The sequence below is a fragment of the Neodiprion lecontei genome, chromosome 6 (assembly GCF_021901455.1).
Source record: "Neodiprion lecontei isolate iyNeoLeco1 chromosome 6, iyNeoLeco1.1, whole genome shotgun sequence".
Classification (NCBI taxonomy): domain Eukaryota; kingdom Metazoa; phylum Arthropoda; class Insecta; order Hymenoptera; family Diprionidae; genus Neodiprion; species Neodiprion lecontei.
The window spans coordinates 6,749,908-6,775,540 of NC_060265.1; the positions used below are offsets into that span (position 1 = coordinate 6,749,908).

The 25,633-nt window shown below is 34.7% G+C and overlaps 5 protein-coding genes across 18 annotated transcripts; 3 read left to right on the plus strand and 2 right to left on the minus strand.

Annotated features, from left to right (window-relative positions):
* The first annotated feature begins 18 nt into the window (after positions 1–18).
* LOC107222721 (phenoloxidase-activating factor 2) lies at positions 19–3,496 on the plus strand. 3 transcript variants are annotated; one of them, XM_046743475.1, is made up of 6 exons: positions 19–72; positions 770–858; positions 996–1,246; positions 1,327–1,557; positions 1,745–1,946; positions 2,264–3,496. In XM_046743475.1, the coding sequence occupies exons 2-6, from the start codon at positions 772–774 to the stop codon at positions 2,426–2,428; spliced, it is 936 nt and encodes a 311-aa protein (XP_046599431.1). In that variant the 5' UTR covers positions 19–72; positions 770–771; the 3' UTR covers positions 2,429–3,496. The 3 variants fall into 3 exon arrangements, with proteins under 3 accessions (XP_046599431.1, XP_015517696.1, XP_015517704.1); XM_015662210.2 differs by lacking the exon at positions 19–72 and adding an exon at positions 318–607 and having other exon boundaries at positions 767–858; XM_015662218.2 differs by lacking the exon at positions 19–72 and adding an exon at positions 318–607.
* Positions 3,497–3,581: 85 nt separating this feature from the next.
* Positions 3,582–12,963, minus strand: LOC107223051 (zinc transporter 1). Of its 4 annotated transcripts, none has more exons than XM_046743472.1 (8): positions 12,826–12,963; positions 9,613–9,804; positions 8,191–8,413; positions 6,861–7,122; positions 6,513–6,630; positions 5,921–6,136; positions 5,328–5,438; positions 3,582–5,022 (listed from the first exon to the last, which is right to left on the minus strand). In XM_046743472.1, exons 2-8 carry the CDS (start codon positions 9,787–9,789, stop codon positions 4,825–4,827), a joined length of 1,305 nt encoding a protein of 434 aa, XP_046599428.1. In that variant the 5' UTR covers positions 9,790–9,804; positions 12,826–12,963; the 3' UTR covers positions 3,582–4,824. The 4 variants fall into 4 exon arrangements, with proteins under 4 accessions (XP_046599428.1, XP_046599427.1, XP_046599426.1 ...); XM_046743471.1 differs by lacking the exon at positions 12,826–12,963 and adding an exon at positions 12,591–12,722; XM_046743470.1 differs by lacking the exon at positions 12,826–12,963 and adding an exon at positions 11,973–12,253.
* Positions 11,700–14,218, plus strand: LOC107222752 (mitochondrial inner membrane protease subunit 1). 2 transcript variants are annotated; one of them, XM_046743477.1, is made up of 3 exons: positions 11,700–11,802; positions 13,425–13,622; positions 13,871–14,218. In XM_046743477.1, exons 1-3 carry the CDS (start codon positions 11,782–11,784, stop codon positions 14,036–14,038), a joined length of 387 nt encoding a protein of 128 aa, XP_046599433.1. In that variant the 5' UTR covers positions 11,700–11,781; the 3' UTR covers positions 14,039–14,218. The 2 variants fall into 2 exon arrangements, with proteins under 2 accessions (XP_046599433.1, XP_015517740.1); XM_015662254.2 differs by lacking the exon at positions 11,700–11,802 and adding an exon at positions 12,720–12,858.
* Positions 14,219–15,311: 1,093 nt separating this feature from the next.
* LOC107223121 (beta-1,4-mannosyltransferase egh) lies at positions 15,312–21,632 on the plus strand. 4 transcript variants are annotated; one of them, XM_046743467.1, is made up of 3 exons: positions 15,312–15,985; positions 16,771–17,579; positions 18,351–21,632. In XM_046743467.1, exons 2-3 carry the CDS (start codon positions 16,776–16,778, stop codon positions 18,921–18,923), a joined length of 1,377 nt encoding a protein of 458 aa, XP_046599423.1. In that variant the 5' UTR covers positions 15,312–15,985; positions 16,771–16,775; the 3' UTR covers positions 18,924–21,632. The 4 variants fall into 4 exon arrangements, with proteins under 4 accessions (XP_046599423.1, XP_015518199.1, XP_046599424.1 ...); XM_015662713.2 differs by having other exon boundaries at positions 15,313–16,191; XM_046743468.1 differs by lacking the exon at positions 15,312–15,985 and adding an exon at positions 16,205–16,537.
* Positions 20,594–25,560, minus strand: LOC107222887. Of its 5 annotated transcripts, none has more exons than XM_015662421.2 (9): positions 25,443–25,560; positions 24,919–24,986; positions 24,645–24,758; positions 24,170–24,553; positions 23,828–23,923; positions 23,662–23,733; positions 23,420–23,579; positions 23,068–23,282; positions 20,594–22,978 (listed from the first exon to the last, which is right to left on the minus strand). In XM_015662421.2, exons 1-9 carry the CDS (start codon positions 25,528–25,530, stop codon positions 22,730–22,732), a joined length of 1,446 nt encoding a protein of 481 aa, XP_015517907.2. In that variant the 5' UTR covers positions 25,531–25,560; the 3' UTR covers positions 20,594–22,729. The 5 variants fall into 5 exon arrangements, with proteins under 5 accessions (XP_015517907.2, XP_046599421.1, XP_046599420.1 ...); XM_046743465.1 differs by having other exon boundaries at positions 23,420–23,585; XM_046743464.1 differs by having other exon boundaries at positions 23,662–23,747; positions 23,824–23,923.
* Positions 25,561–25,633: the final 73 nt, after the last annotated feature.

Here is a 25,633-nt window from a genome sequence, read left to right on the forward strand (position 1 = left end):
TGTAGCTCACGAATGACCATTGCAGATACGAATGTAGACAAATCCAGACGTATTTTGTGTACGCCTCTATAGGTAGGTAATGTTATCACTAAATCTGTTGCAACCACCCTGTCCCTACGAGGTCAATATAACTGACGGCTAGCTGACGAAAGATGAAATGAATGCGAATCATCGTGTGAATGTATGATAATAATGGGAAGTAATTTACAATTTTTTTTCTCACTCATTGTAGTTTATTTATATAACATGTTACACGACGGCCGCCAATGCGACGGGAAGGCCGAAGCTTTTCGTTTCGCCTGGAACTACGAACTAATGCGATTATAGTTAACTTTGAGGAAAAAAGCGGTTCTGTCATGAACTCGGAAAATATATAAAACGGTGAACCGGTCGAAACATCATTACACATTTCCATTGACTCACAGCACGTTCTCTAGTGTTTCTTAAATCTTCACAATGTTCAAATATCGCGTTAATTATACATGCCGTTCCTTCGTATTGTTTCTTGTCATTCAAAACTGTTACGAAAGTACATTTGGCCAAACACAGACCATTGTCTTTGCCCAAATGACTATGCAGACACAGCCACCCCCTTCCAACACCGCAGGTGGATAATTTTTTCTTACTAATACGTAATCCATGTTTTAATTTAAAGAAAACTAATGTCGATAACAATGTTATCGTTGAATAAAGTAATCTTGAGTTTGATATGTATCGTAAAAAGTACCCTCAACTTCAGTAATGATTGTGATTTGAAATGTTTAAGCAGGGATGAGTGGCATGTCGTGCAAATGCGTTCCAATGGGCACATGTGCAGCGCCTACCGCAGCCGGAATTGATATACGAATCGTGAATATGGTACGTCTGACAAATCAAAGTATTATATCCGTTAGATAATGCGAAGAAAAAATTAGAAGACATTTTGTTTCGATTCATAGAGTTATTCAGTCGTTAATTAATCTAATAACGTGCTAAATGAATTGTTTTGGTGCCAGGGTTCAACTGCCTGTACTAGCGGGCTTCAATATTGCTGCACATCAAATGGAAATACGGCGTCTCAACTAAACGACGCTGCTTGTGGTAGGAGGAAAATTCCACTGACAACACAAGCCCCAGGAATAGCGAGTTACGGTGCTTATCCGTGGCAAGCGGCTTTATTAATGCCGAATAACAATTATATTGGGTCTGGCGTTCTCTTGGATTCTAATAACGTTTTGACTGCTGCCCACAAAGTGGCTACACTCTCGTAAGTGTCGTTTGCACATGCGAACCACGCACTGAACTAGTCGATCAATTTCACTGGGAACTGTTCTTATTTCTACTTAGAAACAATGGCTTCAAAGTAAGACTCGGCGAATGGGATGCTCAAAGTTTGTCCGAGCAGTATCCGTACCAAGAATACAACGTGGCTAAAGTATTCGTTCACCCCTCGTTCAACGCGCAAAATTTGCAAAATGATGTTGCAATTATAAGACTGAGTAGCACTGTTCCCATCTCCTCGAGTCCTGGAATAAGTACGATATGCCCTCCTACAGGAATGCCAGCGGCACAGACAAGGTGAACATTTTTTTACAATTTAGTCTAGTCGACTGAAACCAAAGAGAATATTATCGTTAGAACAGTGTATACGTAGCTTGTGGAATAGGTAATTAATTAGTTTAAAGTTTTAGAAAATTCTTACAGTAAGTACGAGTTGTGCCCACAACCAGATTTCACTGCTTAAAGACTTACTTCCATGTTACAGATGCTGGGTTTCTGGATGGGGGAAAAATGCATTCGGACCAAATGGCGCTTACCAAAGTATCATGAAAGAAGTTGATGTACCCATTCTAGATCAAGGAAATTGCGAAAACCGACTGAGAGGAACGAGACTTGGCCAATTTTTCAATTTAAGTCGAGACAGCTTTATGTGCGCTGGTGGAGAAGCTAACAAGGACGCGTGCACGGTAATTTCTAGTTTTATGCACACCTGCGATTCGATACTTGAAAAATAATTATAGAGTGATCTCTTTCAATTGATTCCAATAATTCTTACCGGAATAATTGAATTTGCATTGACGATTTTCATACAGATATTTCTCGGATTCTGAAGGTTTTCTAATCCAATTCAAATTAAACCTTATATCTGTTACTCCTTTTCAAACAAAGTGACTTTCTCGAAAGTGTTTTTTTTTTATTCACGATTGTTGTTTTTCGAATTGATCGTCGAGCGCGACAAAAATTGCAACGGTAATTCTAAGAGAAAATTACTTCGATTTTGTAGGGTGATGGTGGATCCCCATTGGTATGCCTAATACAGGGACAATGGCAACTTGTTGGCTTAGTTGCTTGGGGCATCGGATGTGCAATGTCGGGTGTACCCGGAGTATACGTAAATGTACCAAACTACCTCACTTGGATAATGCAGCAAATTGGCAGAACTGATTGAATTATCCAATATGTACTTAGGCAGCGGTGTTACATTTTTTGAAAATCATCAATAAGGTGTGATTAGGGGCAATAGAAATGTTTGGCTAATTGCGTCGAGGATGATATGAATTGATACAAATTAGTTTAGTGATAAAATGGAATCCAGTTTGTGAACAAACAATATTTTAATGGATAAAACTTATATATTTCTTTATATTTAGATAACATTAGTTTAAAATAAGTCTTCCAAATTTTTATTTACATTTATACCTAACACGCCAAATAAAAAAAGTTAAGTCATCCGTAGATTTAGAAACTCACAGCTCGCGTAGTTTGAAACTTTTTTTGAATAAGATTAAATATCTTATCTTACAACAACATTGATTATATTGCAAGGAGCATATGTTGTAATAACGTACCCAAACTATTACTATTATTATTTGCATAATATAATTTTAAAAACACTTATATGTTCATTGTATCATTTGAAAAAATATTGGTATTATCTTTTCTTAGCCAAAACTTTTCAATTGGTGCTCTGCAAATAATTTCCTAAGCCTGTAAGTTTTAACGTTTAATTTAATTATTATATATAATAAAATGTATAAAACAATGTACAACACTATAGACCGACTGGTGAACATTTCATGACCAGTGACACATTATTACGATTAAAAATGTTAAATTCAAAAAAGGTGCACATAATGCTTTTGTGCATACGCTCTTCAATAATTCTGATCACAGATACCGAAACTAGTTTGCAAGCAAATATAAATTACATTATGTAAATGATGAACCAATATTACGTATTTATACGAACTCGTCAAAGCTGTTTGTAAAAGAAATGCCAGAATGTTTAAACTCCCGATGCATTAAACTAAATAAAATTTTAACAAGCGAGCTGGTACACTTCGGACCAGTAACTAATCGCATTTGGAGGTAATTGTCTCAAGATATTTCTCAAATCACAATAGTATAAAAACTCCTATTAATCTAATTACCTTTATGGAGGGCCGAGGTGCTGTTATTAATAAAATGTTGATAATTAATGATCAGTAGTCTTTTTTATAGAAGCTATGTTATGCATCTACTTAAAAAAAAATATTCTTTTTTTTCTTTCGTAAAAAACAGAGCGAGTCTACTAGTAGTAACTACGTCAGGCTCAGAATGTCTGGTAGCGGTTTTAGCATTGTGTCTAAATCTTTTAATAGCACGAAGACCTTTCAATTTTGTTTTTTTTTTCTCATTTTTTACCAACGTGCTAAATATGTTATTTGTATAGCTAAAATTAGCACTGCCGTCGACTGATCAACTTCGCACGAGCGTGGAAGTTTTATATCAAAGAACAGATACAAGTCTCAGATCGATCTCAGTATTCAATCTCTTGATTTGCACTTCCCTTTGATAATATCACTGCAGACAGCATAAAATATCTATAAGTACAATTATATACAGATAATAGATATGTATGTATATAATTATACATGGATATTGTACAATAGCAGGGGAAACGTACAAGACATTATGAAATTGAACATAGTCTTTGTATCAGTAAATTTGCTAATAGTAAACTATATTTCAAGTATCTATTAGATATTCAGAATGGACCATTTTTCATACACAGATAATACTTCAACTTCGACACAGGCTTGTTGGTAAAATGAATGACTGAAGATAATAGTAATGATAAGAATAATAAACAATAAAAGAAATGATGAGTCATGAGGACCTAATGTGAATGTTCCATTTCTAAATAATGTTGATAAAAATTTAACAAACGCAAACAGTGTACAGATTCTACTCAGAAGTAATAATAACTATTGCTGTACAGAAATGTAGTTATTGGATTCTTCTAAAAATGGAGAAACGTGCGCTTGTGCGAAATAAAAGAATTTATAAAAGTATCATTTTATACTTATACATATAACGTTACGTACAGGCATCATCTGAATATCATCAAGGCAGCCAGGTCAAATTCATGATCATCATGAAAAGATAATATTATGTTCCATTTGGTACGTATATGCCTTTGGCATTCAATCAGCTATACTTACTTACCCGATGATAAGCAAGCAAACTATAAAAAATTATATAAGATCCAGCCTATTCCTCTTCCGAACTCCTGGGTAAAGTACTAGAAATAATATATTATACAATACCTTTAACTAATAAGCCACCCACTTTTAAATGCGTGCAGATAATAAATTAGCGCGCTTGGTTGATACAAGTTGTGAAACTAATCACGATACTGCGTGCTAATCTGTTCAATTTAGACTTTCATCAACAGAGCAGTCGTAATGAGATAAGCGCTTGGGTGAACTAATTTATTACGTTTGTACAATGGCATTGTGACGTGGCGTGACTGGACACGATCAGCTATGGAGGTAGGCATTCGTTAATATGACATGGAGAGAGTCAGGCCTGCGGTGAGTTGACCAAAGGATAAGGTAAGTTGACGGAATGATGAGGAGTAGGTAGCGACAACAAGTGGCCGCGCTCCATTTCATTAACCTCCTGCTGTTCCATTCCTTCTATAGCGACGTTCGATCTTGCCAGACTATTCCGCTGCCTGCACATGTATGGCGTTTCTCCGGGTGATGGCGTTTCACGACCCTAAGTAATTGTCATTTTATCGACAAAAATAATGCAGTAAATGAACAAAAGCAATTTATTAAGGAATGTTGATGATGAACCAATATTATTCGTATAGGACACAAAGTTACTTTTAGAATTTAAGTAACGAATATTGTACCTAAACATGTATTAGATTCCGAATTGATACCATCAAGGCACCGTCCGAGACATTTGGACTTTGGAGGATTGTGACATCGGTTTGCATTTCTCTTCAAGTAGTACTGTAGGGATTGAGGATAAGGGACATCAAGGATGTTAATTATTTGACGGAATGAAAGACTGACCTGTTTTGACGGTCCACAGCAGGTAGCTTGGTTGCATGGCTTGTCGGTCTTTGGGCAATCGAGGACGCAATCTTCGGTCGGGGTTTCTTGTACTGCGCTATTGTCATGGTACTGCAATGATAAATATAAAGGAGAACTTCAATGTTTGTGCCGAAAACTTATCATTTAGTTTTTACATTAAGTCCAAGTAATCATGGTTGACTTTACCAATACTGTGATGGTAGTTACGTTTTTGTCTGATATTTAACAACAATTTTTGATCAAGGTTAATATTATTTAGGAGTAGAGGGGTTTTGGGGGAAGGAGAGAGCGTCTTATTTCCACCCTGTCCGCGTCTCTGCTCCTGTTCCACGTGAGGACTGGTGAAACTGGGTCTATCGCTTGATGTTTGCGCCCAAAATGTCGAGATGAAAAACATACCAAACGACGAACGTAGTCAATCCCTAAGTGCGGGGTGGGGGGAAAGGGACTGAAGGGTGGAAGTAGGGCAGGCCCTTCTTTCCCCGGAACCTATTTACTCCCAAACAATACTTACCATACAATGATACTCTATAATCAGCGGATTAGAATAAAAATTATGAGAAGAAACTTACATCTATAAATTCCGGCTGTATTGTAGTTGAGTGAATTCCTTCGTTATGGAAAAACTCTTTAACTTGTTCAGCAATCTTCATATATTCGGAGAGATTACGGCAACGGATATGGGCAGAGGCTATAATTCGTTCTCCAGCCAGTTGCCATACATGAAATTCATGTACCGCCAACACACCGTCAACATTGTCCAGTAAGCGCTGCTGAATTGCGTCAACCTGTAGAAAATCATGAACGTAAGATAAGTGTTGGAATATGAGCATAAATAATATTGTAAAGTAAGAATATATTTTGTATAACGTCATGTCTAGTGTGTATGGCTCGAAGAAAAAAAAGGCGTTAGGTCGTTCTTCTAGAGGCTTATCTTTGTTTACGAAGAATAGGATATACAAACGGCTAAAAACTACCAGATAAAATATAAATACTCTACTTGAACCTCTGTCATTAAATACCACACCTGAAACCCAATTTCCAATATTAAGTCTCAATAATGTATCAAAGATGTTTGGCGAGGAGAGTATTCAACTGTAACTTCTTTTTTATACAATACGAAAAAAAAAGTATAGAAGCAAGACTAAATCCTCGTCGCTTTACCTGTATATGCGTAGGGACTGTTTGCAGTAAGATTAAAGCTGATTCCCGTAATAACGGCCAGACGGATTTCAATATGAGTATCACCAACAGTAGCGACAACGCAGGATCTATATAACGTCTGTGAACAGAAAGTATTAAATAAATTATCCAATTTATCAAAGAGCTTTGATACCTAGCAAAATATTGCAAATTGAAAAACTGTATGAAAATATTTATTCTCAGCTCCTTTCCTTGGTATATAATAGAAAACTATGTGTCAAAATATTCTGCACAATGAACGTTCTTATTCATTCTTTCTATTATTTCGCATTGACTACAACAAATATAATGATTTCTCATCAATCTTACTTAAAAGACCAGTCTGTGAGCCATACGATCAGCGCAGAAACAATAACAATAACGGATCCCAGTGCATCAGACAAAACGTGGAGGAATACACCTCGCATATTCATTTGGCCAGCATCATGACTATGACCATGTGCTCGCTTTACTGGTGGAGTAGGAGGTCTGCACTGTCCTTCATTTTCGTTATCATCGGTGCCAACAAGAGTGCTGAGCCGATTGTGACTTCGAGAAATTCCATGTGCATGCCCATGAGAACTTCCATGCTCTGAAATTAGGCAAATATTTTATTCAGATCGGGAACAATGAGATTTCCATTACCTCTTGAAGGTGCGTGATTCTTTCTAGCAGTCAAATTTATCATCAAACTAAGAATTAAACACCATCTTTGCAACATAATCCATTTTTCTCAATATTACTATAACTGCATATTGAAATTAGATTTTTTTAAATCTAGTAAACTTATTCTATTTGATCACTAGTATCTATTTATTATTTATGCATGTGTATCAATGAGTCTCGTATTTAATGAGAGTCATTTATCATTGATACAGCGGGATTTAAAATTCATTTAGGCAACTAGGCTGTAGGAGAGTTTTCAGTCAGACAGGCAAAAATAACTATGAACCCTCGTTGATACGTTTCTTCGAGTAAATAAGATCCATGAAAAATTATTAAACAAATATATTTCAATTTTAGTCAAGGAAATTACCAAGATCTGAAAATTTTCGTAAACTTAAAAATGTGTCACGATATTTTTGTTCTGCATTCTCAATAATGAGAAGAATTTTCTTTAGATTAGCTGACCTACATCACTCGTCGATGCAGAGTCGGTAGTTACTTCGTATTTAATGGAGTCAACTCCGATATCTTCAGGAGGATGACAAGTTACCTCTTTGCTTCTTCGACCTACACAACGGATTAAATTATGAAATGACCGAACAAATGATTGTTAGTTCGTATTTATATCACCTAAAAATCAAACATCTTATTCAAATACATAAAACCTGAGAACAGTCGTAAAACAGTAACCATATGCACTTCTTCGTCTGACTGAAACCTTCCCGTTTTCGTCTACACCGTACGACTCGGTTACTACTAGCCTTGTATTTAATCACAGAGCTGCTTACGTGTATAATTAAGAAATATGGGTTGCGTTCAGTGAAGTTTTGGACTTTCACACATTTATCTCTTTCTTTATAAAAAAAAGTCGAACGTAAATCATATAAATTAGAGTTTTAAAATTAAAAAAAATTTTAAACCCCCACCTACGAATAAACATTTTCGGTTGACAGGTATTAAAAATATATCACGAATAAAATTTCTTCTCACTCACCATGGAATAAGCACAGTCCTACCACATTAACTAGCAGTCCCGTTACACCAACCACGACAAGAAGTTCAGGCTCATGGATTTCTTCAGGTTCTATGAAGCGTCCAAATGCTTCAACAGTAATACTGAAGCATAGTGCAACCAGAAACACTGCATTTACCAAAGCACCGAGTACCTCAGCCCTGGCCCAGCCGAAAGTATTTTTCGACCATTTCTTTGGTGACATCTGTGAAAGCAATAAAATAAATCATTTCCAAGTGATTCAGATATGAATATGACTGTAATTACAGTAAAATTTCGTAACTCCAAATTCGAAGCTTGATCAGCTAAGGTCAAGTTATCCAGATATTCTATTTCCACTATTTCAGTAGATTGGTCATTACTTTTCATGTCATTAATTATATGAGGTTCAAGCTAGTAACAATTAATGTAACGACATATTGAGGAAAAAATCTGTAATTCGTAACATCAGAATATACATATATCAAGAAGTTGCATCATCAAAATATGAGTATATTCATGCTGTATTTGGGCCGGCCACAAATTTTATAAAAAAAATTTCACATTTCCAAATTTTCCAGGACCTAGGACCCAGTTTTCCCTGACATTTTCCCAGTTCTAGTAAGGTACTAAAACCTAAATCGTTCAGCTTATTAACTCAATATTTAGTTCAAATTCAATTCAAATTGAAAAAAAATATAATGTACAAAAAATTCAATTTAAGCCAATTCTTTTTCTCAACGTAAAAAAATGATTTCTAATTGCCATGGTATAAAAGTAATGTTTTCAGTTTCTTTCATGAACGAAGAAAAATTCCCTGACAATTCCCAGTTTTCGATGACTCCTTTTAAATTCCCTGATATCTCCAGGTTTTTCAGGTTTTCCAGTTGCGTGGCCACCCTATGTTACTGTTTAGTGAATTTCGAATAATTGTAAAATTTTAAAATAACGAGTTATTCTAAAAAAAAAGTCATCGCTGTCATGTTGCTATCATCAACTTCATTTAATTCAAGTTTAGTTCCCCTAACTACCAGTCAATCGCTCTGGTTTCAATGAGACCAAAAATAAAACAAAGCACTCATAGTTATTATTGGCTATCAATTGTATGCGGAGCGTCTTGATCGCAACCTTACTGTAAGTATGCAGCAATTGATCGGAGTATCCAATTGATTATAATAACAAAGCATTGTTTGAAATAAATGTTTTATCACAAATTTATACAGCTCAACAGTTGACTGTGTATTGTAAAAATGTCGGTAGCAGCTTGCAAGCACATATGTCGCATGTGAATATTTATATTTAAGTATAAATAGAACAGAAATGCGAAGTGCCACGTTCAATTTGTGCCGACATCAGCGAGTAATTTGAGTTCAACAGTCAGATTTCATGAATTTTTCAGCAATAATCAGTAGCTGGTTTTCTTACCTTCACCGAGAGGAATGCCACTACTAGAGCAAGCCCATCCGACAGCATGTGAAAACTGTCAGCTATTAAAGCCATCGAGTTGGTGAAATAGCCAAAACCTATTTCTACCAAAAAGAAGATAAAAGTGAGCCACAGCATTGTTAGCAGTCGACATTTTTTCCCAGTATAACGGCCCATTGTTGTTATTAAATGCTGGAAAAAAGTATGAAACCAGTATTATTTATCAATTTCAGATATCTTAATTTCAGGATAAGTATGGTTCAACACTATTTATTTAAATAGCAGCTAACTTTGGACAAGGTTGAAGTTTGTAACTTTAATTTAACAATATATTTTTCAAAAAGCACATTACTTTTCAACTTCAGTCTTGTCTGAAGTTTAGTAAACTGTGATAAAGTATTAACACACTTAGAATTTGCACATTCTACGCTTTCAAAGTTATTCTGAGGCAGAAAAATTCTGATTTTCCTTTCAGTGTTCATTGCGTCAAGGTCACTAACCTCAACCTTGTGACTTTCGTTAGATTTGAATACATGAATACACAGCTTATAGGGAATCCTTGTATTTAAATAAATATCAACTGCTGGGCTTTACCAGCATATTTGATTTATGATCAATTGAGTACTGACACAATGAGACCATGTAAGTTTTAATCAGTGCTCTAAATAATCAAGCTCATATCTTCATTAAAAATTTTATCAAGACCTACGTACTTGTCACAATTGCACATAACCGACTAACACCTTAATACAAACTGGAGTTTCTACCAACTGGTGAAAGCTAAGAAGCATAATGACTGTACATAGTTATACAGGGTCATTTTTTCGTTGCTGAAAATAAGTATGACTAACGCAACCGTTCCAGCTAGGACCTGCAGAAGCAGCTCTCTCTCACTGAAGGGTCGTAATCAGCAACGAAAAAATGACCCTGTGCATTACATGTATGTTGGAAAGTATCAAAGGCTGGTTCTTTGTTCCGTTCGTTATATTATTTTTAGTGATAATCCAGGACTTCTATAAATATTTCAGCCGACCACAGTCATGTGATGTTGGAATGGAAATAAGAGATCAAAGATTCGAACTCTGGATCAAGAAATATAAAAAATGCTAAGCTTCTCAAGCTCAAATATTCAAATCTCATGTGTTATATATTTTCCAGAGATTTCTGTGCCGTATTATGTACAATATCTCTGCTGAGATGTGGATTACAGCAAAATCAACATACAGATGAAGTTTGTTAATACAGTAGGAGCTACTTCAATTTTTTCTGACCTCAAAATTATTATCTGCATTTGAGAATTGTAACCCAGTATCTTCAGAAGTAATACAGATCTGAGAAGATTAGTGAATTAGCGATATTGTGATATGCCGTCGAATATACATTAGGAATCTGTACCAGAAGCTTTGATCGATCGAGCTTGATCAAAAGTTCAGCTAATCACCAATACCAAGTTCTTATGGTAAGATTATGGTAATTAAGTAAATATAGGTCAGCACATAATTTAACATCAAGCTAACTTACCAAGATTCATTCACCACATAAGAACTTGTTATCAAAACTCAGTATGAGTGACAAATTGGGTTTTCAATCAAGCTTGATCGATCAAAACTTTGGAAGCAATTGGATATATATTTAATTCAATTATTTGATGCTTTCATATACAGATGATATCAATTCGATTTAATTTAGAATATACCTGATCAAATAATCATCAAACATTGTTATACATACAATTTTAGATGACGATTAGCAGAATGGACAAAGGTCAACGTCTGCTATTGTTAAATACATGTGATGTCCGATTACACATCCAGTTATCACAATGACACATATTCAAACAATTAAATTAGTGATTAGAGGTGATGGGTAAGACTAACGAGCGCGTGGAATTGGTGACGTAGAAATGTAGGTCATGACATAGACGATTATCAGACTGTAATCAGCACCTACTTACAGAGTATATGCTCGTGCAATCTTAGATACTAATAGATAGCTGAGAAATACACAGAATCTAATTTAAAATCGAACTTAGCCTTTTGACGCAGTTAATTAAATAAGTTGATTTTAATTGCTGTATAAAAGTTGGCATGCAATCTAAACTAGGTAATTATTTTTTTATCAACAACTTACAGGCACAGATGGAGACAATCATCATAAAGAAAAGAAGGAATGATTCATAGGAGTGAAGGGGTACGTATGAATCACTACATGAGACGCAAAATAATGGCACATGCCGGATTTATTTTTATGTTATTAGTTTGGAAAACGTTAGTGGAAATCCAATTGAAAACACTACTCATTTTCAACTGACGATATGAAATAATAATGTTGTAACGACAGATATTTTGTTGCACACTCACCTTGAAGAATTATTTGTAATTTGTAAAATTATTTCAACTATAAGGTACTAGTATAAAATGATGGAGTTGAAAAACTTTGCCCACAAAATGTAGTATCCAAACATGATATATTCACGGGACTCATTTATTGGTTAAAGTACAAAATACTTTTTTTTAGTAAAAAACACATTAAACTCTATGAAGAGCAATTTAAAACACTACATTCAATCCATTGTTGGACACCCAACGAGGATAGAAAATAAACCGCAATACATCAATGGTAACTCACAGCCAACTGAATTCTGAAACTCGGTGAGAAAATTCAGTGCCGCTTATGTGTTCACAAAGTATTCGTGAAATTCGCAGCGTCAAGCTCATGACACGCATGCATACATCACAAATTTTCTGTTTACTGTTCTACCGTTCTGTCGATGAATTCAACACAAGCTCGAACCTTGTTGATATAAGAATAAAACTAATAGCGTTGCGTAATTTATTCATCGGGCGAATATAATTAAACAACTATTGACGCTAACTGTATTTGAGACTGATCTCCTTTATAAGCTGCGTATGATGCCAGCTGTAATTTCTTCTTCTCGTTTATGTCGACTTCAAAATTTTGATATCCACGTGACTTACCAATCTGTCGAGACCTGTGCCTGGTCCACCGATGTAGATTTTAAGTGTTGTGCTCAAGTTTTATCTTGCATTTTTTTTCTTTTGAACGTGTATAAACAAGCCAAGGCCAATATTTAAACTTGTTAAATATTCAAGACGATAATGTTACTCATACTCACGAATAATGTTGAATAAATTTTCATTCAAGATATTGGGCACGATAGGTACTTTATTACAATACGGGTGCGTAACTCACTGTGCGTTAGAATACGTCGGTGATTTTGTCGTGGTAAGTTGTTTTTATAACTACTGTTATCTGCAAATGCGTCCATTATATCATTATAATCTGACACTACTAATGTTACTTTGAGGTTAGAGTTTATCCGTTGAACCTCTGCCGATATCTAGAATTACCGCACGCAATAACGATTGGTCCTAAATGAAGTATCGTCGCTCAAGTCCTACTCTGCCGACCGCGCAAAACAGATGTCACCAGTCTTCGTCTAAATAGATTTTTGCCGCGATAATTCGTATCATTCTAAACTACAAGAAGTTGTCGTTGTCTTCGACTTTTCGATGTTTTGTAATTTGGAATCGAATCATAAACAAGCTGTGGTAAAACATCAAATGGGAATAATGTGTTCTTTATATAAATATCGACAGCCTATGAAGTGATAGTCCTGAGTCACCATGTATATAATAACTTTCTCATTATCTATTTCTTGACTTTTAACTCGATGATACATGCAAATTATCTTGCCTTCCTATTGTGGTTCACTTCTTTTCCCCTACATTTTATTTTCTCATTTTACTAATTTGTTTTTCTTTCTAAGTAATTGTTGTCTCGTATTTCAGTGTACAGGGCCTTCCATGGAGCCAACAATTTACAGTAACGATGTACTACTAACGGAGCACGTATCACCGCGACTACAACGTATACACAGAGGAGATATAGTTATCGCAAAATGCCCATCGAACCCATGTCAACACATTTGCAAACGGGTGACTGGTGTCCCAGGAGACAAAATACATGACGGCTTTTCAACTTACATCGTGAGTTCTGTGTTGTTGACATGCCAATGCTCACGCAACACGTTAAAAAATGTACACGCGAGCGGCAAAATGTTAAAAAGTTGGACGTATTAAAGAAATTTTAAAAAATATGACGAACCTGGGGAGTTACTGCTCTTTGAATAATTTTGTATTTTTTGAGAACAGAAATCCGAGCGCTCATCGGAATAATGAAGAGCGTCGACGACGCATGGCTCGTATTATACGTGTTTGTTGTTTACTGTTTTCAGGTACCTATTGGTCATGTTTGGCTCGAAGGTGATAATAGCAACAATTCATCGGATTCTCGTATGTACGGCCCCGTTCCACAGGCCCTGTTACGAGGTCGTGCAATGTGCAAAGTTTGGCCGCCCAGCAATATTACCGTGTTCACGACGAATTACGCCCACCACAAGTGAAACATGTACCTAACTAATACAAGCAAATAGTGCAGTGTATTCGTTACCTAGATTACTTGTATTCATTTCATATTTTTCTGCACCGAACATTACTGGCCATTATATAATGCATATATTCCACGGTAGCAGTAATTGTGCATAAGATGTATGCAATTTAGAAGTAAAAATATGTTTCTTAAATCTTTGTTATCTATCCTTCCCTAATCTTCTACATTTTCTTACAGAAAAATAAACAGATAACCGTTTTGTTAGACTTAAATACTTATAAGGAGTATCTAGAGCAAAAATTAGCTGATAGTTGGTTCAGCTTGTCTCAATCTGGTGTTATTTACTTATGTGATTCACCAACGGAATCACGTTAATTTTACTAACATTCGAAGTTACTGAATATGATCGTTTTATGATTTAGAATGATCTGCACTGCTCGTAATTTCGTGTATTCTGAATTATCTGGAGTCTCAATTGGTTCTGCGTTTAATTTAGTTCCTTTTTCTCTGGTGTCTAAAAATGATTCAACGTTACAGCAGTCTGATTTGAAATAATCTTCAATAGCGGAATGAGTTTCTGGAAAAGACTCCTGATTGACCGGTGGCTACATCAGTGCAAGACGATTGGGCTTGAAGGGGCCAGCTACGTGTGGGTTGAAGTTAAAGAAATAAACTTAACAATGAAGACAATACATACTACATAGCATTACACGAATGTAAGTTCGGTTGCGAAATAACTAATGGTATGTTGGTGCCAGAGGTGCCAGACCACTGCACTCTGAAGTGGTAGATATGGTAATTGCACGTCGATAAGCTGCGGTACAGAGAGAGTACCGCAGTAATTATCGGCTGGTACGAAACTTCCGAAAATAAGAATCTTCAGTCAACTTACAATGTATCCAAATCTCCCATTTCTTTTGTACATATTTCTAATGAGTACTTCTAAATTACAGATAATGATTTCAATTGAAATAATTGATGTGAGAATATCACATTGCGTTAACTGAAGATCATAATCTTCAGTCAATGCATATTGCAATGATGATTAATTTGTGAACATTTGAAATAATAACGCAGTACTATGATACGAAATAAATATACATTAGTCAGTAGAACAGTGAGTCTAACACATCGAATGCGAGATAAGGAAGCAGATTAATGTAGCTTATCTCGAAACGGCATTTTTCTTTAAAAATAACAGAGCCAAATACGATGACAGCTTAAATATATATGCGGTAGGTCAAGATTCAGAGAAAACCCACTCTTCAATATAGCGGCCAAACAAATTCCATTTATCGCAAAGACAGTAAACAGTGTGGATAATTACTTTCAAAAAATGTAATGTTAAGACATGGGTGCATGTAAATCAGTGTTGAGGATCCATTAAAATGAAGGTCGCAGCGTGTTGCGGAATTATAAAAAGACGACACCGAGAATACGTCTCGGAGTCGGATTCCAATTTATTTCAAACTCCGACCAAAGAACGTAACAAATAAAACAACGATCTACCTACAGTGTGGAAATACTCTACTGTTTATTCACTTTATCTGATAATCTGAAGCGAAACCAGGATATTTTGTGACTTTATCCTCGGTTGGAAAAGTGGCCAACGTCTTTTGGTCACGCATCAAACGACAACGAATGGGCTTTCGAGAATTTTGGTCTAACAATTTGATTGGCTACTGAATGGCTTTAAGGAATAACTCAGTCACGGCAAAAGGTTTACCCATGAAAGAGGCGGCGAATTATCTTTACTTGGGCGCATCACAATTTCCGAAACGTGTACTAATATTAAATGCATTTTTAATATTCTTGTATATTTTTTGTTAACGTCGATGGCTCTAAAGTAGCTTTGGGCTGAGCTATATTTCTTCATACAGTAAATTCATTCAATGTCAAGGACATGTGTCAAGGATAAAACGAGGCACCGCACAAACGAAGAGCGCTTCTTATAACCCTGGTGAAAATTTGACCATTTTAATCATTTGGGTGCGTGAAGGAAGTGAGACGCACAAGGAAGTGTAGTTTAGATTCGGTGTTACTTCGTGTATCGGCAAAACTTGCACTTCAAATTTGTTTGCTAAATGAGTGAATTTCATGCTATGGAATACGCAAAATGTTGCTTTAGTTAACGCCATTGAAAACCTAACCGAACATTATCAAAAGGTAACCCCAACAAAGATTCACTAAAATTTTCCTCCTCCCGCTCGTGCTGTACAGAAACATCAAAACACGTACCCGTTTCGCTTTCGTTTACTACAAGTTTCGTATAGAGTGAATTGTTGTATAATCACGCTAAACATTGAGTTGTCAATTATGTAAACATTTCTTGTCATCATGCGAGAACAAAATTTTCTCGCCTTTCTAGATTTGCAAGTAATTTTAACTTGTTTATTGTACCTTGCTTTGTCGGCTACGGAATTTCACCTTTACTGACGAAAATAACAATTTTGTGATATCGAGGCGACACCTTATCTCTATGCAAATATTACAAAACACGACTCATTGGAACGTATGTCTTTATGATAAAATTATTCTCAAGTACTATATATTGTCCGATAGTTATTCACTCTTTGGCTTGTAGGGATAGAACTTAGCTGCTATATGTAATATACTACACGCACGTTGACGGTTCAAACCTATAATTAAACTAGTGTCAGTTGTTCTTACCTAAATTTGAAATTGAATTTATTTTCCTAGCGAATATTGTAACTCTATAAATAGTCAAAAATTACCTAATTTTAGGCATAATGCTGAGCAGCAGAATGAAGCACATCCTGCACTGCATCCTTTTGGCATTGGTCGTGGTTGTGTTCTGTCTTGTGTCGGGTGGACTACGGTGGAATTCTGATAACCAAGTAAAATTGGACCCATGGAACGACTATGGACTCGTGGGGGCATTCGTTCTATATTTTCTTCGTATACTGACGTTCCTTTCTTTTCCTCAAGTGCTTTTCAACTTTGTTGGATTAACAATGTACAATGCATTCCCTGATAAAGTTGTTCTTAAAGGCTCACCCTTGCTAGCGCCTTTTATTTGTATAAGAGTAGTTACAAGAGGAGACTACCCTCATTTAGTAAAAACGAACGTAAATCGAAACATGAACAAGTGTACAGAAGCTGGGCTTGAAAATTTTCAAATAGAAGTTGTTAGCGACAAGCCAATTGGTCTTGCACCGCATCGGAGAGTTAGAGAGCTTGTCATTCCAGCCAATTATCGAACTTCAACCGGTGCACTTTTTAAAGCTCGGGCATTGCAATATTGCCTTGAAAATTCCGTCAATGAATTGGCAGATCATGACTGGATCGTACATTTGGATGAAGAAACTTTGCTCACAGAAAACTCAGTTCGCGGTATACTTAATTTTGTACTTGACGGAAAGCATCAGTTTGGTCAAGGACTAATTACATATGCTAATGAAGATGTGGTCAACTGGATTACTACCCTTGCCGATAGCTTTAGAGTCGCTGATGATATGGGGAAGCTTAGACTTCAATTCTCCATGTTTCATAAACCACTGTTTAGTATGAAAGGTTCCTACGTTGTTACTCAGGTGAGAGATATTTTATTATTTATCGATTACGATAGATTCAAGAGACCTTTTACTTGTGAATATTTGAACAATTTTTACATTCTCATAAAAATCATGGTACTCAAATTTAAGATTTCATTGTAACATTCTATGAGAGTTTGAAATTCAATTGAGCTTGTGAAAAATAAAATCCTTCAAGAAGCAATACTATACTCTGACGTTGATAAGTCTCAGTTTAAACAGTGATTGAACAAAAAAAAATTATATGAAAATATGCTGGTCAAGATTTTATTTAAAAAAATATGCAGTTTTTATCATATCCATTTCGAAAGAAGAGTACATACCTCATAAATATGTTCTTGAAAAGTGAGCTTTGCACTTAGAATTTGTGTATCCGTACTTTCCTGGGTACCAGATATATTTGCCTTTTGATTTACTTCAATATCCATGAAGCAATGTTATAATAGAACAGGTAGCATGTTTACTCAATGTACACTTTGAGGTGTTCCCCCTGTTTGACATAGATAACTACATTGACTGATGGAAAGTAATATTTTCCTATCATATCTCTGACTTGTATTAGTGACTAAATACCGATAAGCTGATATCAATTCAGATCGTCGAATTATACATCAGATTGCTGTATGCTTGAATGATCGGCGTTCTTTGTCAGAGTCTCTACTGATTCTTAATCTACAACAGTTAATGTTTGCTGAAACAGATACAAGTCTGTCTAATTAGTCTCAATACTTGTGAAAATTTGTATGATTTTTGATACATGTTTTATTGCAGGTGGGTGCAGAAAAGCAAGTTTCATTTGACAATGGTTTAGATGGGTCGGTAGCTGAGGACTGTTTTTTTGCAATGAAGGCGTTCAGTCAAGGGTACACGTTTAATTTTGTGGAGGGTGAAATGTGGGAAAAATCACCATTTTCCTTACTGGACTTTTTGCAGCAGAGAAAAAGATGGCTGCAGGGTATACTGTTGGTCGTTCACTCGAAAGTAATTCCCATTAAAAAGAAGATACTGTTAGCAATATCTTGTTATTCATGGGTGACATTGCCTCTTTCTACTTCAAACGTAATATTAGCTGGTTTGTGTCCAATTACTTGTCCTCCAGTAATTGACTTTCTTTGTGGTTTTATCGGTGCAGTGAATATCTACATGTACGTATTTGGTGTCATCAAATCATTTTCTTTGTACCGTTTCGGTATATTACGATTTATGCTATGCATATGTGGAGCCTTGTCAACAATACCTTTCAACATTTTAATTGAAAATGTAGCAGTCATTTGGGGTTTATTTGGTAAAAAACACAAGTTTTACGTTGTAAACAAGGAGTATAAGCCACCAATAACGGTCTAATTAGTAATAATTAGATAGTATTCAATTATTTTCTAGTTTATAACTAATATTAACAATTGAATCTCATTATGTAATAGTACACCATCATAATAATTTGTTCATTCATTGCTGAGCATACATCATTTTTACATATAGATTTATTGGCTTGCTGTTGCATGGCTTAACTCCATGTAACAAGCAGCTATTGCTGCCAGTTTAGTTTCTTTGCTTGGAAAGTTGAAAGCTTCTGACAATGAAATATTACAAGTACTTATAACTTTTTGATCACCCATTTTTTTTTCAAGAACTTGTGATTTACATTTGATTATAATGGTAGCCAATAAAATTCAAAATTGTTCAAAGTATTTTAGATAAACATTGAAAGCATTAAGTGTAATCAGATATAAATCAGAGTCTGTGTTAGATGAGATTCTTCGGAAGCAATTAAGATATGATATGATTGAAAACAATATATGAATCGAACTCTATCACGATTAGTTTGTAAATGTTTAGAATTTGAATTTCAGTCATCAATGTTACCTGAAAGTTGTAGTTTTTTATAAGTCCCTGGCTTAGGCATTAATCTCTCACAATCAACTGTCAAATATTTATTCCTTACTGGGAAAAAATTGAAACTAATAAGAATAACGTAAGAACATGGTTATTCGTTACGGTAATTCTGTAAAATACGCGAGTTAGTATCTGACAATCAGCTAATGCCTGGTGAAAACAATTTTCATTCCGTCAAAAAATATCGACATCTGATTATTATTGTAATACATGTTATTATCCTACTATTGATATGTAGATATTACACCTGATTCGTAATAGTAGAATAATTAATTTGCTAAACTATCGATCTGATCTTGGCAATATCTATTTCTAGGATAATAGTGACGAGTAGACTCAATTAGAATTATTTTAAAGACCTAATGCTGCACAATACGATATATCATGGTGTCTAGTCAAATGGTGTACAGTAAGAAAAGAAATTATAAGCTTTGCGAAGTACATTAATATGCCAGAAAATGATTTGTATGATTATGCGGAGAATATGAATGCTACTTTTGTATAATATCTACACAGATCTGTACATATGGAAGTTTGAACTTAAGTCCATCTGTATGTTTGCAACAATTCTAACATGTGGTAAGGTATTGAAACGAACGTCTCTTATCCTTCACTACCAATGATTTATGCATACTGGGTTAAAATATTAATAGTTCGCAAAAAGCATGTAAATGAACACATCATTCTGTTGCATTGTCTCTAGCTTAATCTGATGCATTTACATTGTCATCACTCACATGTTAGCATCTATTGTTTCCTCACATCTCAACTCATATCTATGAAAGTTGTAATGTTAATGCAAGAAACTTTGCATCCCCAATGTCATTTGTACCATTGCCAATAACACAAACGCTACCTACGTCGCGCTTAGTATTATATTTTTAAATGTTGCTTAGGTGAAAAATGACATGTTCTACAGTTCTGTTAAATTACTTTCTACTTCTGTCGTCGTGAAAATTGGTTTGAATATAAAATATACTGTGTTGGATTTGAGGTGTGGTCCATTAAGTAAGTTGAAAAGAGAACGTGCTTCAGAAAATTCTAAATACCACTCGATAAAATTATCAGTTAATTTTCAGTTTTTATCTCATTTCGAATAAGTTAAGATTCGTTTGCATTAGAATTTCCCTGGTACCGCAATTGGTGCTTAGACATGACCGTACATTACAGGTACATATGTATAATATAGCCTGAAGCTGTGAATACGCAATCTGTAATTTTTTTTTTTTTTGACATGTGAAAATGTCTAGTATTGTATTTGCTCGAAAATAATAATAGGTATAGAATTGGTATTATTTAGAACGTCATAATTTTGTATTTATATGTAGTGTGAAAATTGACGGCCCATGGAGAAAGTATTTTTGTCTTTTGCTCCGTGGCATAATTCTCACAATCAGATACTTATACATTATGAACAGTATTTTCTAACCCTGATGAAACTATATTAGTTATAACGTTGTAAATATCAGCAATAATTTTATTTGTAATTTGTCAACAAACAGGTTAATTTGAATTTTACATTTTTAAATACCGGCTTCGTAAGTTTTTGTTTGTGATATAATTTTCGTATTATTTTCGATTAATGTGTACTACCGTAATCATCTAATTTATTTGTTGTAACAGAATTCTTAAGTTCACATTTTTCAATTTTAGCTTGGTTGTGACCACGAAATACCTAATATACATCTTTACAAGTTGCCCATTATTGAAAGTTTTTCAAGTTCATGCTCAAGAAAAGATGAGATACCTGCATTATGAATTTTTCAAAGCTTTATTGCGGTACCTACTTGCTGACTTAATATGATAATATTTTAAATAGTGGCTTTGCATATTTTCACGTGTACGTTGTATTCATTCTGAGCACAAGTCAACAATGAAACTTGCGATTAATTGTTAATTGAAAAAATTGAGTTATCACAGTCATAGGTCACAATACTACAGTACTGATAGGAAATTATTCGAATTTATCGTTCAGAATAATTAAACGATAAATAAATTCACATGTATAGAATTATGTATTCTATTAACGCGTATGGTGTACTACTAATTTATCTCTAAGTGAAATTTTTCGTAGGATCTCGATTCCACCAAAACCCTAGTACGACGATATTACATGTTCCAAAATCGATGTACCTAATATATTAAATGATACAAGAATAATTTGTGTTATTTTTATTCCCGCCTACTTTACTTTATTGAACATTTTGGAATTACGATCATGTATGACTACTTCTGAATTATTTGAAATGTAATACAAACTGGATGAGTGTACTATAAAAACCATGTATTAAGCCATGAGTTGTAAGTCCAATCTCCAGGTATATATTATATATGTTATATCTACATAATCAAATGATATATTTGCTTTTTTATTTGTTTGATCAATTAGACTGTGCTTTTGCATATCTTACAATTAATTTAAAATGCACTATAACGTGTTAATTATAATATATTTAAACATAATATATTATTTATGGTTTGCAAAAATTAGAAATACTAAGATTTCTAGTGAAACAAATTCAATGAAATAATATTTGCCACATGCTGCTACTGGGTATTTGCATGACATATTTTTATGTGTATTAAATTTTTTCATTTCTCAGTTAAACAGAAATTATATATCAGATTGGACAATACAACCGCATAAGTACTATTAAGGTAAATCACCGAAATTTAATTGCTTGACTTCATTATTTTGTGTTTCGCCGCCTTAGCCTTATATGCGGTATGTAGTAAAGTAGAGTATATTGAACCAACGGTTAAATTGGACTGTTCTATAGGAAGTACATTTCTTGCTGTATACTTTCCTGTAGAACGATCCAACTTAACTGGTGGTTTAATAATATCCTACTTTATTATATATAACGATTAAAAATACGTCATCAGGCAAAAACGAAATTATTCGTAGTTCTTACAATCGGGTGATTATTTAATGTTCAGCAATAAGTTAGCTTTACTATAAAAAATTGATCACCAGAATATGTTCTTATGATATTACGCGATATGGAAAGTAAATAAAATAATTCTGATACAACCGAATATTTCGAGTACGTTACGAATGCGTTTTACATCATTTGGATGGTTCTACATCAACTGTGTAGATACTGTTGAACATGTGAATAGCATGTTCGATTAGTATCCTTGTTTGGTTTTTGTGTTAAAAACTTTCCCATCTTCTTAGAATAAAACTTATCAATCATTGATTGACTTAAAAATACACAAGTAAAGTGAAGAAACATTTTGTCAGTACAGATAACTTATGGGGTTGATATAGAGGTGAGATAGACGTTATCTTTATCTTCATCAGACAGTTGCATTTTCTCAACCAATTTGTCTGGCTGCAGAGGATCGTCCTCGTCCCCATCATGGTCTTCATTCTTGCATCCATCTTCATCTTGATCATGATCTCCATCATTATCTTTGTTCTTCGGTGATATGCGAGCCATATTTCCTTGGTGCTCATCCACATTTATGAAAACCTTGACAAGACGTGCAGCATCAATGTCCTGTCAGCAGATATTTTATTATCAGAATTTTTTCAGTTTAATGCAAAATTGTGTTTGGACGTGTTTATGGTAGTAATGAATCAGCTTACCCGAATATTAGTTGGCAGACATCGGGCTAACATTAAATCTTGTTTCAAGTTCTTTCTAAGACGTGCTTCTTTAGGACTGTAATAATAGCCAGGATATTTTCGTTTATGATCTTCGTCTGCTTTCTTTGCTGATGCAAAGTAAGCGTTTTTGGCATGAAAATCCAATCCTTTCCACATCACACCTAGTCTTACTGATATTTCTTTGTTGCTTTCATCTGAGGAAAATTTTTTTTTCACAATTACCCATACAAGACCTTGCTTATGATAGCAAGATACTGTGCTCTGGTTCTAATAAGCGAACTTTTGATAGTGGTTCTAACTTAAAAATAAATGAAGAAACATTTTTGCTTACTAGGGTACTTGAATGCCATCTTTCGTCTCCATTCATTAGCAAAAATCATAAAAGCGTTAGGTGGGCGAGGAATTTTGTCAGGTACTCGAGTCTTATCTCTTATTATAACAGCCTTCTGACCTGCTGGTTTCCCTTTGCCTTTTATCCTCAATGTTTTCACCTGAAATTTTGACGAATTATACAGCACTCCAAGTAAGATCAGTTAGTGGATTCGAGTTGTGTATAATAACAGTCTATCTTACCTCACTAGAGGATGGAGAATGAGATTCATCCTCATCAGAAACATCCTTTATATCGGGCGGCTCAACTTTGATCTGAAAAAAGTATACTAACATCACATTCAAACACAGAGTAAAGCAGCCGTTACGTTTTCCTGTACAATTTAGAAATTTTCATCTACGAACCTACCATTGGTACCACTGGATCAGTTTCATTTCCTACTGATTGGGGAGTCAAACAAACTGCTCCATTACTAGTGAATACTGTTTCCTTAGCCAGTTCATTCTGCAAATTAGAATTCAATCAACAAGGGACAAATAAATGATTTATAACTCATGATATTAAGGGCTAGGAACCAAAAGAGCATAAAATACAATTATTCAGCATTCGATGAGTTTACTGTCGTGAAGGGGTATGCAATAAAAATCTAGAATAGCAGATGTAATCTGCAAATCGGAAAAACAGTGGGTTGCGTCTTTTTGGTCTTTAGCCCTCGATATTTACATATAAATTTTAAAACTGCAAACATACAATAGTATGTGACATCTTGCGCCGTTTACGAACACGAGGTGGCTCAGTTGGTGGAAGTTTATTTTTTTCTGTACTCTTCGTAGCTTTACGTGAGTTATCCAGTACTTGAGGTGCAACTTTTTTCCTGGTATTATTCTCTTGTGGTGGCACTGAATTTTTCTTCACATTCTGTGATTGTATTTCACCTTTCTCATATTTATTTCGAACATTGCTAAGACCTTTGATTTGAAGTGTTTCAGCCGCAGCAAGTAAGTCATCTAATTCGGTTTCTTGTACACGGATTTCACCATGATACATAAATTTAATGATCATTTGAAGATCTTCACACTTGATACCATTCAAAATTACCACAGGATGTTTTGCAGTATGGTGTTTGAAGAGTTCCTGAAAAGATATCGAATTTTATAATAATTATTGAATATTTCCTGTTCCGGCAATAAATGAGCCCCAACTCTGTGCTTCACATAGAAATTACCTGAAAATATGGACTGCACGCAGACAATATTATTCTATGTGCTTTTACGAATCGCCCTTGACAAGATAGAGTTACATCAACCAATTGTTCTGACGATAAATGTTCCATGAATACCTGAAAGAAAATCATATTACCAATTATTTAAGTTCAAAGTATTTACAAACATGCTATCATTGTATATCATATTAAAGATTGTGTAAGTAATATTTTCTTGAAGCAATTATAGTGAAGCTTGAGTGATATTACTATAATTTGTATGTATTCAATTGTTTACCTGCAAAATATTGTTCGTATGGTTATTCCATCGTAGGTTGAATTGTTGATTACCCTCCATCTTTTCACCTGAAAAAACATTTATTTATGAATTTTTTTTACACATTGATATTTATGGCCTCAATATTTCGAAACTTTTCATTCTTGTCTCGTGTGATAGAACCGAAATATTTCGATATTTACACTAGAATACTATATAAAATCAAAAGAAAGAAATTGGTTTTACTTCATGTTACTGATTCTGAACATTTGTAATGAATAATAAAGATAAACAAGATGTAAGATTGAATTAAGAGAAATTGCTATAAGCTGGCGCCATTATTTATAGAACAATGACGACAATAATTAAAGATTTTATGCCACTATGCCAAAAAACTGGTACAGCGTACTTACGGAAAGTTATCACTCGAAAGAAAATTATATGCACCGGCAGAATCAATTCATTTAATGTTCAAAGTCCAAGTGTCAAAATTGTTTCCTAAATTATCTTGAATTGGTTCAGATTCGCAAAAGATCGCTGGTTACCTTTTGTAACAATCGCCGATAGCTGCGCCCTCTGATCTTGACAGCTGTTCATCACCAACAGCGCCCCTTGCGGCTCTTTGCCAACCATGTTTGCGGCTCTTCGAAACACAACAATAACATAACCTGACTCGGTATTTTCTTTACATTTTTATCCGAATGTTATTGATTTGCACCATCTTCTTGAGTAAACG